This window comes from Jaculus jaculus, chromosome 1, assembly GCF_020740685.1.
Source record: "Jaculus jaculus isolate mJacJac1 chromosome 1, mJacJac1.mat.Y.cur, whole genome shotgun sequence".
Lineage (NCBI taxonomy): Eukaryota > Metazoa > Chordata > Mammalia > Rodentia > Dipodidae > Jaculus > Jaculus jaculus.
In genome coordinates this window covers 277,833,665-277,847,626 of record NC_059102.1, presented here as the reverse complement: position 1 = coordinate 277,847,626, position 13,962 = coordinate 277,833,665, and the positions used below count along the sequence as shown (strand labels likewise).

Here is a 13,962-nt window from a genome sequence, read left to right as displayed (position 1 = left end):
CAGGCTCAAAGGTTAAAGGTGCTTGCTTTCAAAGCCCGCTGGCCTAGGCTCCAGTCCCCAACCCCCACATAAAGCCAGATACAAAAAGTGGTGTAAAAGCCAGGCGTGGTGGTGCCCGTCTTTAATCCCAGCACTTGGGAGGCAGAGGTAGGTGGATCACTGTGAGTTCAAGGCCACCCTGAGACTACAGTGAATTCCAGGTCAGCTTGGGCTAGAGAGTGAGACCCTACCTCAAAAACCAAAACCAAACAGAAAAACCAAAAAGTGGTACAAGTATCTGTGTTTGTTTGCCAGATACCCTGCCATGCTCACACACATGCAAATAAATAGATCAAATAAAGATAATTTATTTATTTATTTATTTGGGCTTACCAGGGCCTCTAGCCACTGCAAATGAACTCCAGGTGCATGTGCCGCTTGTGCATCTGGCTTACATGGGTCCTGAAGAGTCAAACCGGGACCCTTTGGCTTTGTAGGCAAGTGCCCTAACTGCTAAGTCATCTCTCTCCAGCCCCAAATAAAATTTTTGAAAAAATATTTTATTTCATTTATTTATTCATTTGACAGAGAAAGAGGGAAAGAGAGAGAAAGATAATGGATGTGCCAGGGCCTCTAGACACTGCAAACTCCAGATGTGTGCACCCTCTTGTGCATCTGGCTAACGTGGGCCCCGGGGAATCGAACCTGGGTCCTTTGGCTTTGCAGGCAAATGCCTTAACTACTAAGCCATCCCTCCAGCCCTAAAAATTTTGTAAAGAAACAACTCCACTCAAGTCTAGATTGTCAAACCAATGAATTTATTGGGAACCTGGGTGGCTCAAAGGCAGCTGTATTACTGAAAAGCCCGCTCTAGCATGCGTGACAACTCATGTAAACTGCATCCCTGGAGATTCCTGCACAGCTTGCAGGCAGCTCCACCCAAGAGTACCCCACCCCACCCCAACAAGTGCTTATAGTTTATATAACCTTGGGGAGATGCCTTGTGAATCTTGTAACTTCTCTCAGTTTCCTCAGCCTTGTAAATTTTGTTTTTCCTAGCTTTCAAGTCTTATCACCTTATGTCCTCCTTCAAAGGAGAGTGTTTCAATTCAGAAGAAATAGCTACACAACAGTTACATTGATCTACTTCATGGCCCTGGCATGTGTTAAATGTTTTGTTGCTGTTGTTGTTACCTGTCAGTTCACCGATTGTTTTATTTATTCAACAAATAATTCCCATGGCTAATTAAGTACTTGACACTGCTGGTGCTTATCAAGTAGTATAAGATAACTTCTTGTCTTATGGAGCACAAAAAAATTTTAAATAAAGACCAAGGGAGTTCAGATCACTGGTGGCTGTTAAGGGTAGGACAGGAACAGCTTTATAGCAGAGATGGTCCTGAAGGTAAGTGTGGCGGTTTGACTGTAAAGGATCTCCCAGAGCCTTATGTATTTGTTTGTGATTAGGCCTCACCAGATCCCTACCTAGTAAAGCCTTTGTGAGGGAGAGCTTTGCTAGAGGAGGTGTGTTAGTGGGGACAGGCTTGAAGTTTATTAACCCAGCCCTGCTGGGTGTTATCTACCTAGCTCTCTCTCCTGCTACCTCCCGGCTGTCTTGGAAAGATGTGACGCTCAGCTTCTGCTCTGTCATGCCTTGATGAAATTTCCAGCCCAAAGACAACACTTTTTTTTTTTTTTTTTTTTGGTTTTTTTGAGGTAGGGTCTCACTCTAGCCCAGGCTGACCTGGAATTCACTAAGGAGTCTCAGGGTGGCCTTGAACTCACGGCGATCCTCCTACCTCTGCCTCCTGAGTGCTGGGATTAAAGGCATGTGCCACCACGCCTGACTTTTGTTTTGTTTTGTTTTTTGAGGAAGGGTTTCGCTTTAGCTCAGGCTATTCACTATGTAGTCTTAGGGTGGCCTTGAACTCATGGTGATCTTTCGTCCTTTGCCTCCCAAGTGCTAGGTCAAAGAGAACACATTTTAAGTAGACAATGGTGTCTGCCAATTTGTGAGATTCAGATCTGAAGTCTATGTTTTTTTAAACAGCTCTCTCTTTCTCTCTCCTTTCAAGGTAAGGTCTCACTCTAGTTCAAGCTGACCTGGAATTCACTATGTATTCTCAAGGTGGCCTTGAGCTCTCAGCAATCCTCCTACCTCTGCCTCCCAAGTGCTGGGATTAAAGGCGTGCACCACCACACCCAGCTTAAACAGCTCTCTTTTATTTTATTTTTATTTGAGAGAGAAAGAGGATACAGAAAGAACAGGCACACCAGGGCTTTCAATCACTGCAAATAAGCTCCAGATGTATGCACCCCTTTGCGCATCTGTTTTACATGGTCCTGGGGAATCCAACCAGGGTCCTTAGGCTTCACAAGCACATGCTTTAACCACTAAGCTATCTTTCCAGCCCCTATGTTATGTTTAAAACATTTTGTTGAGAGCTAGAGAGATGTCTTAGCAGTTAAGGTGCTTCCCTGTTAAAGCCTAAGGTCCCAGGTTCGATTTTACAGTACCCAAGTAAAGCCAGACACACAAAGTGGCACATACATCTGAAGTTTGTTTGCAGCAGTTAGAGGCCTTATTCTTATTCTCTCTTTCTCTCTCAACTAGCAAATAAATAAAATAAGAAATAAAAACATAAAGCTCCAGGTGTGGTGGCACATGCCTTTAATTCTAGCTCTCAGGAGGCAGAGGTGGGAGGATCACCATGAGTTTGAGGCCACCCTGACACTACATAGTGAATTCCGGATCAGCCTGGGCTAGAGCAAGGTCCTACCTTGAAGTTTTAGGGCCATTATTAGGTGAAAATGCCCAGGAGGCCTTCAGGAGAAGGACTGGGAGATGGTTCAGTGGTCAAAGCACTTGCTGCACAAGTGTGATGACCTGTGCTCGGCTCCCTGGAGCTCACGTAAAGCCAGTCTTGATGTCACAAGCAGCTGTCATCTCAGCATGCACATGGCAGGATGGGAAGCAGAGACAGGAGAATATTGGAATCTTACAGGCCAGCTAGCCTGCTGTACACAATACTGAACAAGAGCATCTGCCTCAAAACAAGGTGGCAGGTAAGGTTATCCTCCTACCTCCACAGGCCTGCTGTGGCACGCACACACTCCTCACACTCACCCAGCACAACATACACACAAAGAAGGGAGGGTCCGGAGCCGAGATGCACATTAGAGCATGGTCTGCATAGGGAAGAGTTGGTCACAGTGGACATGGTGAAAGCCTGTGTGGGGCACACACCTGTAATCCCAGCACCACAGTGCCTGCAGCAGAACCTTAAGAGGTCAAGGCCAGCCTGGACTACACTGATGGGCCCTATTTCAAAACTCAACCCTCAACTCCTGAGAAGTCACCATGATACCAATGGAGGGAGGAAGAGGAAAGAGGAAAAAGAGGAAGGAGGTAAAGAAGGATGGAGTCTTGAGCAGAGGAGTAAACAAGAGGTCAGAAGGGCAGCAGAGAGGGGACTGCAAAGTGAGAGAACAAGGTGCTACCAGGAGGACCTGAGAACCTGAGAGAGAAGACAGACTTCAGAGCAAAGGGACACTCATAAGTACTTCATGCCACAAAGGCCAAGGGAACCAGAACACGAGTCACAACAGAATATTGTAGTGATCTGTGAGAACTGTCTCAGCAATATGGTGAGAGCTGAAGTTGTACTGCCAGGCAGCCAGGAAAGGGGTACGAGAATTTATTATTTTGGATCAGCAAAGTACAAATGAATTAAAAGCTACAAAACAATATAAAAATTGATCCTCTCTTCCAGTAACTTGTATATCCCATGAATATCCAGGATACTGCATATATTGTTTATCTGCAACGCTGGAAATCAAATCCAGGGCTTCATGCAGGATAGGCAAGTATACTACCAGTTAGCAGCATCCCAAACCAATGAATATGTACATATGCAGATGTATAACTATGTATATGTATACATGTGTATATGATGTCTATGGATGTGATTGTGTATGTGTGTGTGCATACACATGTTATGTGAGTATATGTATACTAACTGTCATACTAAAACTGTTCTTACCATATGATGCTTTCAAGATCGTTCTGGGGCTGGGAAGATGGCTTAACTGTTAAGGTACTTGCCTGCAAAGCCAAGGGGCCCAGGTTTGATTCCCCAGGACCCACATAAGCCAGATGCACAAAGCAGCATAGATGTCTGGAGTTTCTTTGCTGTGGCTGGAGGCCCTGGCATGCTCATTCTCTCTGTGTCTCATGTTCTTTCTCTCTCTCAAATAAGTACATAAATAAAATATTTTAAAAATAAAGATCTTTCTGGAAGCTAGGCATGGTGGCTCATGCCTTTAATTCCAGCACTTAAAAGGCAGAGGTAGGAGGATCACAGTGAGTTCAAGGCCACCCTTAGACTACATAGTGAATACCAGGTCAGCCTGAACCAGAGTGAAACCCTACCTAAAAAAAAAAAAAAAAAAAGATCTTTCTAGGGCATGATGGCACATGCCTTTAATTCCAGCATTTGGGAGGCTGAGGGAAGAGGATTGCTGTGAGTTTGAAGCCAGCCTGGAGCTACAGTGAGTTCCAGATCAGCCTGGGCTGGAGACCCAGCCTTAAGAGAGAGAGAGAGACAGACAGACAGACAGACATAAAGATCTTTCTGTATGCTACAACGAATCCCATGCACTGCATCTTTTATTTGATCAGTCTTCTACAGGGAAATATTTGAGTTGTTTCCATTAAGTTGATTAACAGAAAAATTTCCTGGTTTCCCAAGTGGCATTCTAGAACTCTAGACTTTGTTGGAACATACAGACATTACTGGTGTGTTGACCAAATACAATCATTTACCAACAAAAACCTCCATCTGTTCCCCTCTGTTCAGACTCCTTCTCTTTTGGATTTGCTCTCTGTAGAGGAAGATTCTGTTTCTGCTCTGTAACCTCCTATATCCTTTCTGCACAACCTAGAGCATTGTGAAGATACAAAAGGAACTACTGCTCTAAGGATACAAATCACAGATGCTAGGCATCTGACAAACCTTCAGTGATAATATAGTAAGATACACATACAGCCCCAAGGAAGACTGCTGACACTGGCGGTATGTTAGAAGTTGTCTGGGCCTGCTACAGTTGAAATCTGAAGCAGAGAAGGGGCCAATGTTGTTCTGTGAAAGCATAAGGCAGGATAAAGGACAGCCTGGAGTCCTAGCCCAATGTTCTTCTGGCTATCCAGCACCTTTACCTGCCTTCCATAGTGTTTAAAAATAATAGCAGATTTGTCCATTACTGGAGGCTCAGGGAGCTTGGTTTGCATAAGGGACAATGTTGTAGGGATCTAGGGAAATCCCAGTGTTACACCTTGAGAACCTTGGGGCCGGTTTCTCCATTCAATACAGACATTGACTCACAGAGTGACTCTGGGAAGCCGCATGGCCTCTGTGTTTCAGTCATTTCAGCCACACTCTTGGCATCATAACACACTACAAGTGTTGTGAAGGTTGGTGAGGCAATCCCTATAAAAGTTGGTTAGCTATTCAAATAAAAGCCACAACTGCGTCTAGAAATGATAGTCAGGTACACAGCACAGACACCTCTTTCTCATGCTGGCTTATCAGATGCGGCTCTGCAGCCAAATAAACCCCTCATTGTCATCACTTAGCTAAGTGTTCCCTCACATTCACTCCCTGGTCATTTAGTGGCCCACCACTGAGCTATAAACTCCTGGTTTTAACCTGGTTGAGGCAAAGTTAATTATATTCTAGCTCTTTGAGTTTCAAAATAACATGAGGTTTTCACTTACTTAACCCTTCTGACTCTAGGTTTTTCCATTTACCAAATGAGGATGCTAATAGGTAATGTTACAGCAAGAATTAAGTAAGTTAATATATGTAGAACACAGTCTATCATGTACGTAAAGTGCCTAGCTAGTGATAGCTCTTTTCACTTTAACTAACCCAGAGTGGAGAGATAGTATACAATATACATAATACCAGGTCTTGCCATAGTGCTTCCTAGTTTAGCATTTATTTGTTTCTGAACTAACATATTGGATTTCTTTTTACTTATTTGTTTATTTGATTTTTTTGAGGTAGGGTCTCACTCTGGCCCAGGCTGACCTGGAATTCACTATGTAGTCTCAGGGTAGCCTCGAACTCATAGCATTCCTCCTACCTCTGCCTCCCAAGTGCTAAGATTAAAGGCGTGCACCACCATGCCTGGCTCTTTTTACTTGTTTATTTTTTATTTATTTGAGTAAGGGAGGGGTGCAGATAGAGAGAATGGGTGTGCTAGGGCCTCCAGTCACTACAAACGAACTCCAGATGCTTGTGCCACCTTGTACATCTGGCTTTATGTGGATACTGGGAAATTAACCTGAATCCTTTGGCTTTGCTGGCAAGCACCTTAACTGCTAAGATATCTCTCCAGCTCATATACTAGATTTCTTTTTCTTCCTTCCTCCCTTTCTTTATTTTCTTCTTTTCCCCTTCTTCTCCCTCCTGTTCTTTCTTGCCTCTTTTCTTCTTTCTTTCTTTCCTTAAAAAAATTTTTTTTTTGGGTGGGGGGACAGGGTCTTATGACGTAGCCCAGGCTGGTTTCAAAATCACTTTGTATTCAAGGTTGATCTCAAACACCTGATCCTCCTGCTTCAGTCTCTCAAAGACTTGGGATTATAGCCTGTGCCAACATACCCAGCTTAAGACTTTTTTTTGTTTGTTTGTTTTTTCAAGATAGGGTTTGCCCTAGCCTAGGCTGGCCTGGCACTCACTCTGTAGTCAAGCTGGCCTCGAACTCACAGCAATCCTACCTCTGCCTCCTGAGTGCTGGGAATAAAGGCGTGCACCACCACACCTAGCAAAGAATTTGATTCTTCAGTAGGCTGGTTCAACACTGTATACTGAGCAATTGGGTGCTCTATTGATACTGGCTTGGTAAATGAATGAATGATCAAACTTATGAACCTGTTCAAAGACTGAAATAGATGCTAGCCATAAGGAAAGAAGTCTATTTGGCATTTTGGTATTTCCATATCAAGATAGAGGAGGGCTGCATGTGTGTAAATAAGAGTGACCACCACCTGATGGACTGTGAGACCCCAGACCTGGGAATGAGAAGCAGAGGGGCAGCTTTGCAGCTGGACAAGCAGGCCCAGAGTCACTTGGTTTTGTCTCTGTTCTGAATAGTCAGTTATCTTAAAGAGGCAATGAACAGCATTTCTTTTTGACAGTGATAGTCTACAGAGATTGCCAGCTTCTAAAAGGATCATTCTGAAGGTATCACAATGTACACCCTATTAAGAGTGTCTGCCTCCCTGAAAATGAATCCACTGTCTTTGTACCTAGGGTGTTTCCCTGTTAATAACACCCTCCTCCTATGACCCCGCATTGTTTCATTGCCTCCCTGAAAGTAAAAGCTGCTTATTGTTTTGGTACTTCCCTCCTCCCATTCCTAAACAGACTCCTTCCCAATTGGGGTCATAGCAATGCTATCCCTTACCTGAGCATCACTATTGAATCAAGAGACGAGTCAGAGAAACTCTCTGTTTTCTTCTCTTCCTTACCTTGCTTATTCAGGTGGAGATTGCACCCTCTCTGAGAAAAGTGCTGGGTTGGATCAAAGGCAATGTAAAGGTGACCAGGCCTGGTCACTGGCTTTCAGAATCTTGCATTTGCTTGCAGGTTAGTACAGTAACTAGCACAATGTTTCAGTATCTTTCTTCAACTTTTTCTAGGAGACAGGTTTCTCTTAACTTGATTTGTGTGCTCTAGATGCCAGATGAAGTTGGACTTGAGAACATTATATTTAACAAAAAGTCTCCAAGAAACATTCCCAATCCCTCCACCTGTATGTTCTTACACTTTGTATTTCTTACAGCACTTTTACATTGTGTTCTATTGATTTGTGGTTGCATCAGACACAATTGGGAGTGGGAACACGGCACAGGAAAAGGTGCCTGAAGAATGGAGACAGAAGACCTGTGCTTGAATCTGAAGCTAGACTTAGATATGAATTGGCGATGAATTCTTGGCTGTGCTCCTCAGTTCTGAATCTAAAATTGGAGGATAATGAGAGTGCCTGTTTCATGGAATGGATGTGGAAAGTAAAGGAGTTGATGTATGAATGTGATTCAACAATGATGATCTATCTGTGAATTTTATTATCTCCTATGTGATCTACAAAGGGCCTTGCCCATGAGAAGAACCCTATTAATATTAACTAAGTTACTGAAAAAAGTAGGCCAATCATTCGGTGGCATATTATTACTCTCACTGACATTCTTTTCCTAACCTACATTGTTTGCATAGCTTATCTATAGTGCCTTATTGGGTTTTGGGAGGATTGTTTATATAGGAATTAAACAGAATTTATTGGGAGGGACTTGTTGGTGCAGTTGTTCTTTTAGATAACAGGGTTCCGTGCTCCTTCCTTCATGTTTCATGTTGTCTTGCTTTTATCATAAGGTCCAAGGTTAATAATCAGGAGGCCCTAGCAATATAATTATGGGCTTTGGAGTAAGACAGTTCTGGGTTCAAGTTGTGAGCCTACCTTTATTGGATTATTTAAACTATTTTGTCTGAGCCCTAGGATTCTTATCTGTAAAATGATAAAAGCACAGGAATAAATAATAATTTAAAATTAGATAATGTGTTAAAATAAGATGTCAGGAATTAGCAAGTTAAGTAACCTATGTAAGTGTTACCTACAATAACATTCTTTGGCCCTAGACACTGAGAAAATACTACAGGGTTGGGCACCATATAGGTGCTGGAGATAAACCATGTCATCTGTTTGACATGGTATGCTAATCATCTGTGGTAATTAGCATATAATATGATAAGTATTTAAGGACATAAATGAGAACAAAGTGCTCTTGGAACAGTGAGGAATATACTGTAAGCCTTACTTGGGAAGTTTTCAAGCATTCAGGGAAGGCTTCCTAGTGGGAATGATTACTGTGGAGGGACTTGAACAGAGGGACCCGCACTCAGCAAAGATGCAGAGGTCTGAGAACATACACTCATATGAGGAAATAAATGGGAGTTCTGACAAAATGGACCCATAGAGGTTTATGGCTGATCATGGGTGGAGTTGGTTTTACTTTGTGAAAGGATTTTTGCTTCTTTCTGAGGGTGAGGGGAGGTAGCTGTCTCTCCACTTAGAAAGTTTAAATGGGGGCTGGAGAGATGGCTTAGTAGTTAAGGCGCTTGCCTGAAAAGCCAAAGGTCTCAGGTTCGACTCCCCAGGACCCACATAAGCCAGATGCACAAGGGGGCACATGCATCTGGAGTTCGTTTTCAGTGGCTGGAAGCCCTGGCGTGCCCATTTTCTCTCTCTCAAATAAATAAATAAAAACAAAATATATTTTTTCTAAAGAAAGTTTAAATGACTTTATGGTTAAGGCGCTTGCCTGCAAAGCCAAAGGATTCGGTTCGATTCCCCAGTACCTACCTAAAGCATCTGCGTGCATCTGGAGTTCCTTTGCAGTGGCTGGAAGCCCTGGCACGCTCATTCTCTCTCTCTCTCTTTCTTTCTCACTCTGCCCTTTCCCTCTCTCAAATAAATAAATAAAATATTTTTTTTTTAAGGAGAGTTTAAATGGGGAGCATCGAGTTAAGGTGTCTCGATAACCATGAAATTAATGCAGGTCTAGGGACTTCAGACCTGATCTTCCAAACTGGTTAAATAAACCCCAAAGGTGCTTTAATTCACTTCACCATCGCCCTGTAACATCTATCCCTCGGGGTTACTACGAGGACGAAATGGGACTGTGTAAAAAGTTCGCGGCAAAATGCAGGTCACCTCAATACGCATCTGAAATAACGATCCGTTTTCTTGGCTGAACCACTGGATGGATGCCCACGAGTGTACAAGCCTCGCCCTTCTCTTTCTCCCCTTTCCCAATTTCAGCAGAGTAAGCGACATCAGCCCAACGCCGGGGACCTGGAGGGCGTTCTGTTAAGTGGTGATTAAAGGGCAGCGGCGGCGCGGAGCCGGGCGCAGGCGGGAGCGAGGCTGGGCATGCTCAGTGTGCGGGGCGGCGCGCGGGCCGGGCGAGGAAGCGGCGGGGGCGGGGCCGGCGCGCCAGGGCGCATGCTCCGTCTCCCATCTGCGCTCTCCATCCAGTGCCGCAGCCGGAAAACCGCAGCGGCGGCGGCGGCGGCTGAAGGGGAGAGCGACCCAGCCCGGCCGCCCGAGGGCCAGGAAGCCCCCGACTAGGACATACCTGATCAGGCCGGGAGCGAGAGCCTGAGCTCTGCAGCCCCCTGCAGGCCGGTGCGTTCGCAGCGAGCCGGGACGAGGCTCCGGGAGGCCGCGGCGGCGGCGGCGGCGGCGGCGGCGGCGGGCGGGGAGCGCCGAGGAAGGGCGCCGCGGGGGTCTTGACGTTTTCCGGGGCCGGCTCTCCCGCGGGCTCGGCCCGGGCCCGGCCGCGCTGGGTGACCGCCCCCGCCGCGCGCGCTCCCCGCTCCCCTCCCGCGCGTCCCCCGCCCCGCCGCGGCCCGAGGCGAGGGAAGGCGAGGCCGGGCGTGCGGGCCGCGCCATGGCGGGGACGAGCTCCGCGACGTGATTGTTCAGGGCTGACTCCCCCACCCCGCGTCGTCCTCCTCCGCCGCCGCCGCCGCCTTCACATTCCGGGCCCTTCCAGCCGCCACCCTCGCCCAGGCCCGGGTGACTAAACGGAGACAAAGGGGAGGTGGCTCCGGAGGGGCGCGGACCGGCGGACGGACCGAAGGACGGGCGGACAGACGGCGACGCTTCCTCCCTTATGCCCCCGGGCAGCCACCGGTTTGCGGCGCCCGCTGGGAGCTTCCCCGAGCCCGGCGCCCGGACTGGCCTGGCCCGGCCCTGATGGTTTGAGCTCGGCTCTCCTCCCCTCCCGACCCCGGTGGCGGCGGCGAGGACACACCATGTGAAGGTTGGCGTCCCGCCATCCCGAGGAGCAGCCGTGAAAAAAAATAAAGATGGGGGATGCTGCAGACCCCAGGGAGATGAGAAAGACGTTCATTGTTCCAGCCATCAAACCCTTTGACCACTATGATTTCTCCAGGGCCAAAATCGCCTGCAATCTGGCTTGGCTGGTGGCCAAAGCCTTTGGGACAGGTAAGTTAGTGTCTTCCCTTTCCTCTTCCTCCCAACGGTGTCCACAATCCCGGTTTTTGTTCCTCATTCTCCTGTTGTATCTCCGTGCATTGACTTCCGTCCTGGTCCAGGGAGATGATAGGAGACTGGCAGTGGGAAGAAGAAAGGAGGAATAAAGAATGAAGGTTTGGTCTTAAATGGAAGTGCCCTTGAATGATTAGAAGGGATTCGGCCAGATTCCTTTTAATTGGAGAGCAGAAAGTGTGTGCAAATTCAGTGAGCAAATTTGTCCTGTTTTTAAAGAGTGATTTTAATTTGTGGTATTTTCCTCATTTTTGCTGTCTATATTTCCTTCTCAGTCATAATTCTGATTACACTACTAAGAAATCTGAATTGATTTCTTTATTACTAGAAGGTAGTTGCATGGTCTTTGGTTACTATATTGATTTTGACATTTGTGATGGTAGCCTCTGTTGAAGTGCAGTTATTTTCCGTTGTCATTGTTTATTCCTTTATCGGTCCTCCAGTATATTCAGATTCTTACTAAAACATTTACTAAAAGCAATTTTAGTTCCCTGACTATAGGGTGTTATTTTCATTTCATATTATTGGTGAGGCATATTCCTTTTTCCACATTTAGTTTGGCTTCATAAATTAGGAAAAACAAAAACTCCCTGTTTTGAATTTTTTTTAAGTACAGGAGTTTTTTTTTTGTTTTTTTTTTTTTGAAGGCCTGTACTGTTGACACAGAAATTCTGTCATACAGTGGAGATTAAACATTCCCTACATAACCAATCTGCAGAATAACAGGAAAAGGCCTCCTGTTGTAATTCCTTAGCTGTTACTTTAGGAGCCCATGTTATAGAAGGCTGAAAAAAAATTAGAGAGCTGGCTTTTCATTGGAAGATGCTCCTGTAATTAGTCTCCTAACTTTCAAGAATAGTTTTGGAAGATTTTTCTTAATATATTTTAAATGGGTAGCTGAAAAATTCCTTAGTGTTTACAAAATTTTCTCTAGATTTTTTTTTGGGAGGATGACTGTGAAAGCATGTAAGTAAATAATTTAGCTCAGTTAAACTGTTTAAACTTACACGTAGCAGAGTGTTTTTAAATTTTAGCTAAATTATCAATGAAATTTATTTGAATTAGTTTTGGAGGAAACATCACATGGATGTAATTTTATGTTTATGTCAGCCTTGATTTTATTTGAATGTTTATACTTTGATATTGAACTAGCATCAGGAATAAATATAAGTCCTATTCTGTGGAGCTAAATACAGTAGGAAGCACTGTTGTTCTTTTTTCCCATGATATAAGACATGAGAATAATAGAATGTTTTGGTTTTAATTTAAGCACTATACTGAATATCCATTTGGAGGACAAGTGAGACTATTTAGAAAAAAAATAGAGGGAAATTGATATAGTAACCTATTGAAAATGGAAGGTAGAGGAAAACAATTATTTTCTCTCCATCCAAACCTGAAATGCACTTATAGTAACAAGTGTACATTTTGCAGTGCACTCACAAAGGATTCCCAGCAGAAATTGGCCTACTTTCTGGATCTGTGTCAGGCCAGTTACGAGATGCTGGGCTACTTGATGAACACCCAAAAAAGGAAGTGGAAGGAATATAGTGTTAAAGGAAGCTGACTTCTGCCAGGCACTTGGAGATGCTTTGCATTGTGGTTTACATTTAGGATTCACAACTCTGTTATGTCAATAGTGTGTTCTATACTTAAGCAGAAGGAAGCCTGGCATAGAGAGGTTAAACAAATCATCCATCACTTGGTGTAGTAACGATGAGTGTTCATTTGCAGCTTGATTGCAATGGGTAATGTATTAGTGGAGGTGGGGCTTGTTTGTTATATCCCTAACACTGTAAATATATTGCTTCATTTTTTTCTTACAGAAACCCTGTAGATACCATTCTTGTTCAGATGAAGGCACAGGCTTAGAAATTAATGTGCACAAAGATTAAGATAAGTGGTGTATCACACACACACACACACACACACACACACACACAGTCTCTGTGACTCCAGCGTAGTGGCTTATACCTGTCATCCCAGATTTCTGGAACTGACCACAGGTTCAAGGTCAGCCCACGTTATACAGAAAGTTCAAGTTCAGCCTGGGCCACATAGCAACGCCTTGTCTCCAAGAAAAAGAAGTCTCTAAAACCCTTAGGGAAAATCTGCTCCCACTGCCGCCAGCTTACACCCTCACTCACCTTATACTCAGATGTTTTCTGAGACAGCAGTTTGCAGTCAGATGTGCTCCCTCTCCTCCTCTCTCTCGTTCTCTCACTTCCTCCTCCTGTGTGGTAAGGAGCATTCCTATTCCTGGATACGTGCCATACAGGTAGGGAACATAAATACATACCGATCAAGTTGGCTTGTTTGTGATATGGTCCCTACCTGTGAGAGCCTGACCTTCTGCAAGAATATGACTCTGAACTTGACTTTGCATGGAAAAAAAAAAAAAAAGATAAGTGGTGTATTCTTCCAGCATAGGTCTGATTGAGGTCTTTGCTTTTACTTTACACCATTCTATAGAGTAATGATTCTTTTATCTGCAAGTGTGAAAAATGTGCACATAGTACATGGTCCAGGTTTTTTTTTTTTTTTTTTTTTTTTTTGGTTTTTTGAGGTAGGGTCTCACTCTGGTCTAGTCTGCCCTGGAATTAACTCTGTCATCTCAGGGTGGCCTCTAACTCATGGCGATCCTCCTACCTCTGTCTCCCGAGTGCTGGGATTAAAGGCGTGCACCACCACGCCCGGCTCATGGTACAGTTTTAATTTTCTGTGTTTGAAAACATTTTATTTATTTGAGAGAGAGAGAGAGAATGGCTAGGGCCTTCAGCCACTGCAAAGGAACTCCAAATGCATGCGCAACCTTGTGCATCTGGCTTTATGTGTGTACTGGGGAAT

The 13,962-nt window shown here is 44.7% G+C and overlaps 2 protein-coding genes across 6 annotated transcripts in view; one reads left to right on the top strand and one right to left on the bottom strand.

The window, feature by feature from the left end:
- The window catches only part of Ddx59 (DEAD-box helicase 59), a 110,037-nt gene extending 99,832 nt beyond the window's left edge, over positions 1-10,205 (bottom strand). The window contains exon 1 of the mRNA XM_045156667.1: positions 10,178-10,205. The gene's annotated coding sequence lies outside the window, so the exon portion shown is untranslated. The remainder of the gene's footprint in view (positions 1-10,177) is intronic.
- A 291-nt stretch (positions 10,206-10,496) lies between these two features.
- The window catches only part of Camsap2 (calmodulin regulated spectrin associated protein family member 2), a 128,800-nt gene continuing 125,334 nt past the window's right edge, over positions 10,497-13,962 (top strand). For 3 of the 5 annotated variants that reach the window (XM_004659540.2, XM_045144425.1, XM_004659538.2), the window contains exon 1: positions 10,498-11,052. In XM_004659540.2, coding sequence (XP_004659597.2) covers positions 10,914-11,052 — 139 coding nt within the window. In that variant the 5' untranslated portion in view covers positions 10,498-10,913. Of the gene's footprint in view, positions 11,053-13,962 lie in introns of all 5 variants that reach the window. The other 2 variants (XM_045144418.1, XM_045144406.1) reach the window with 1 other exon arrangement.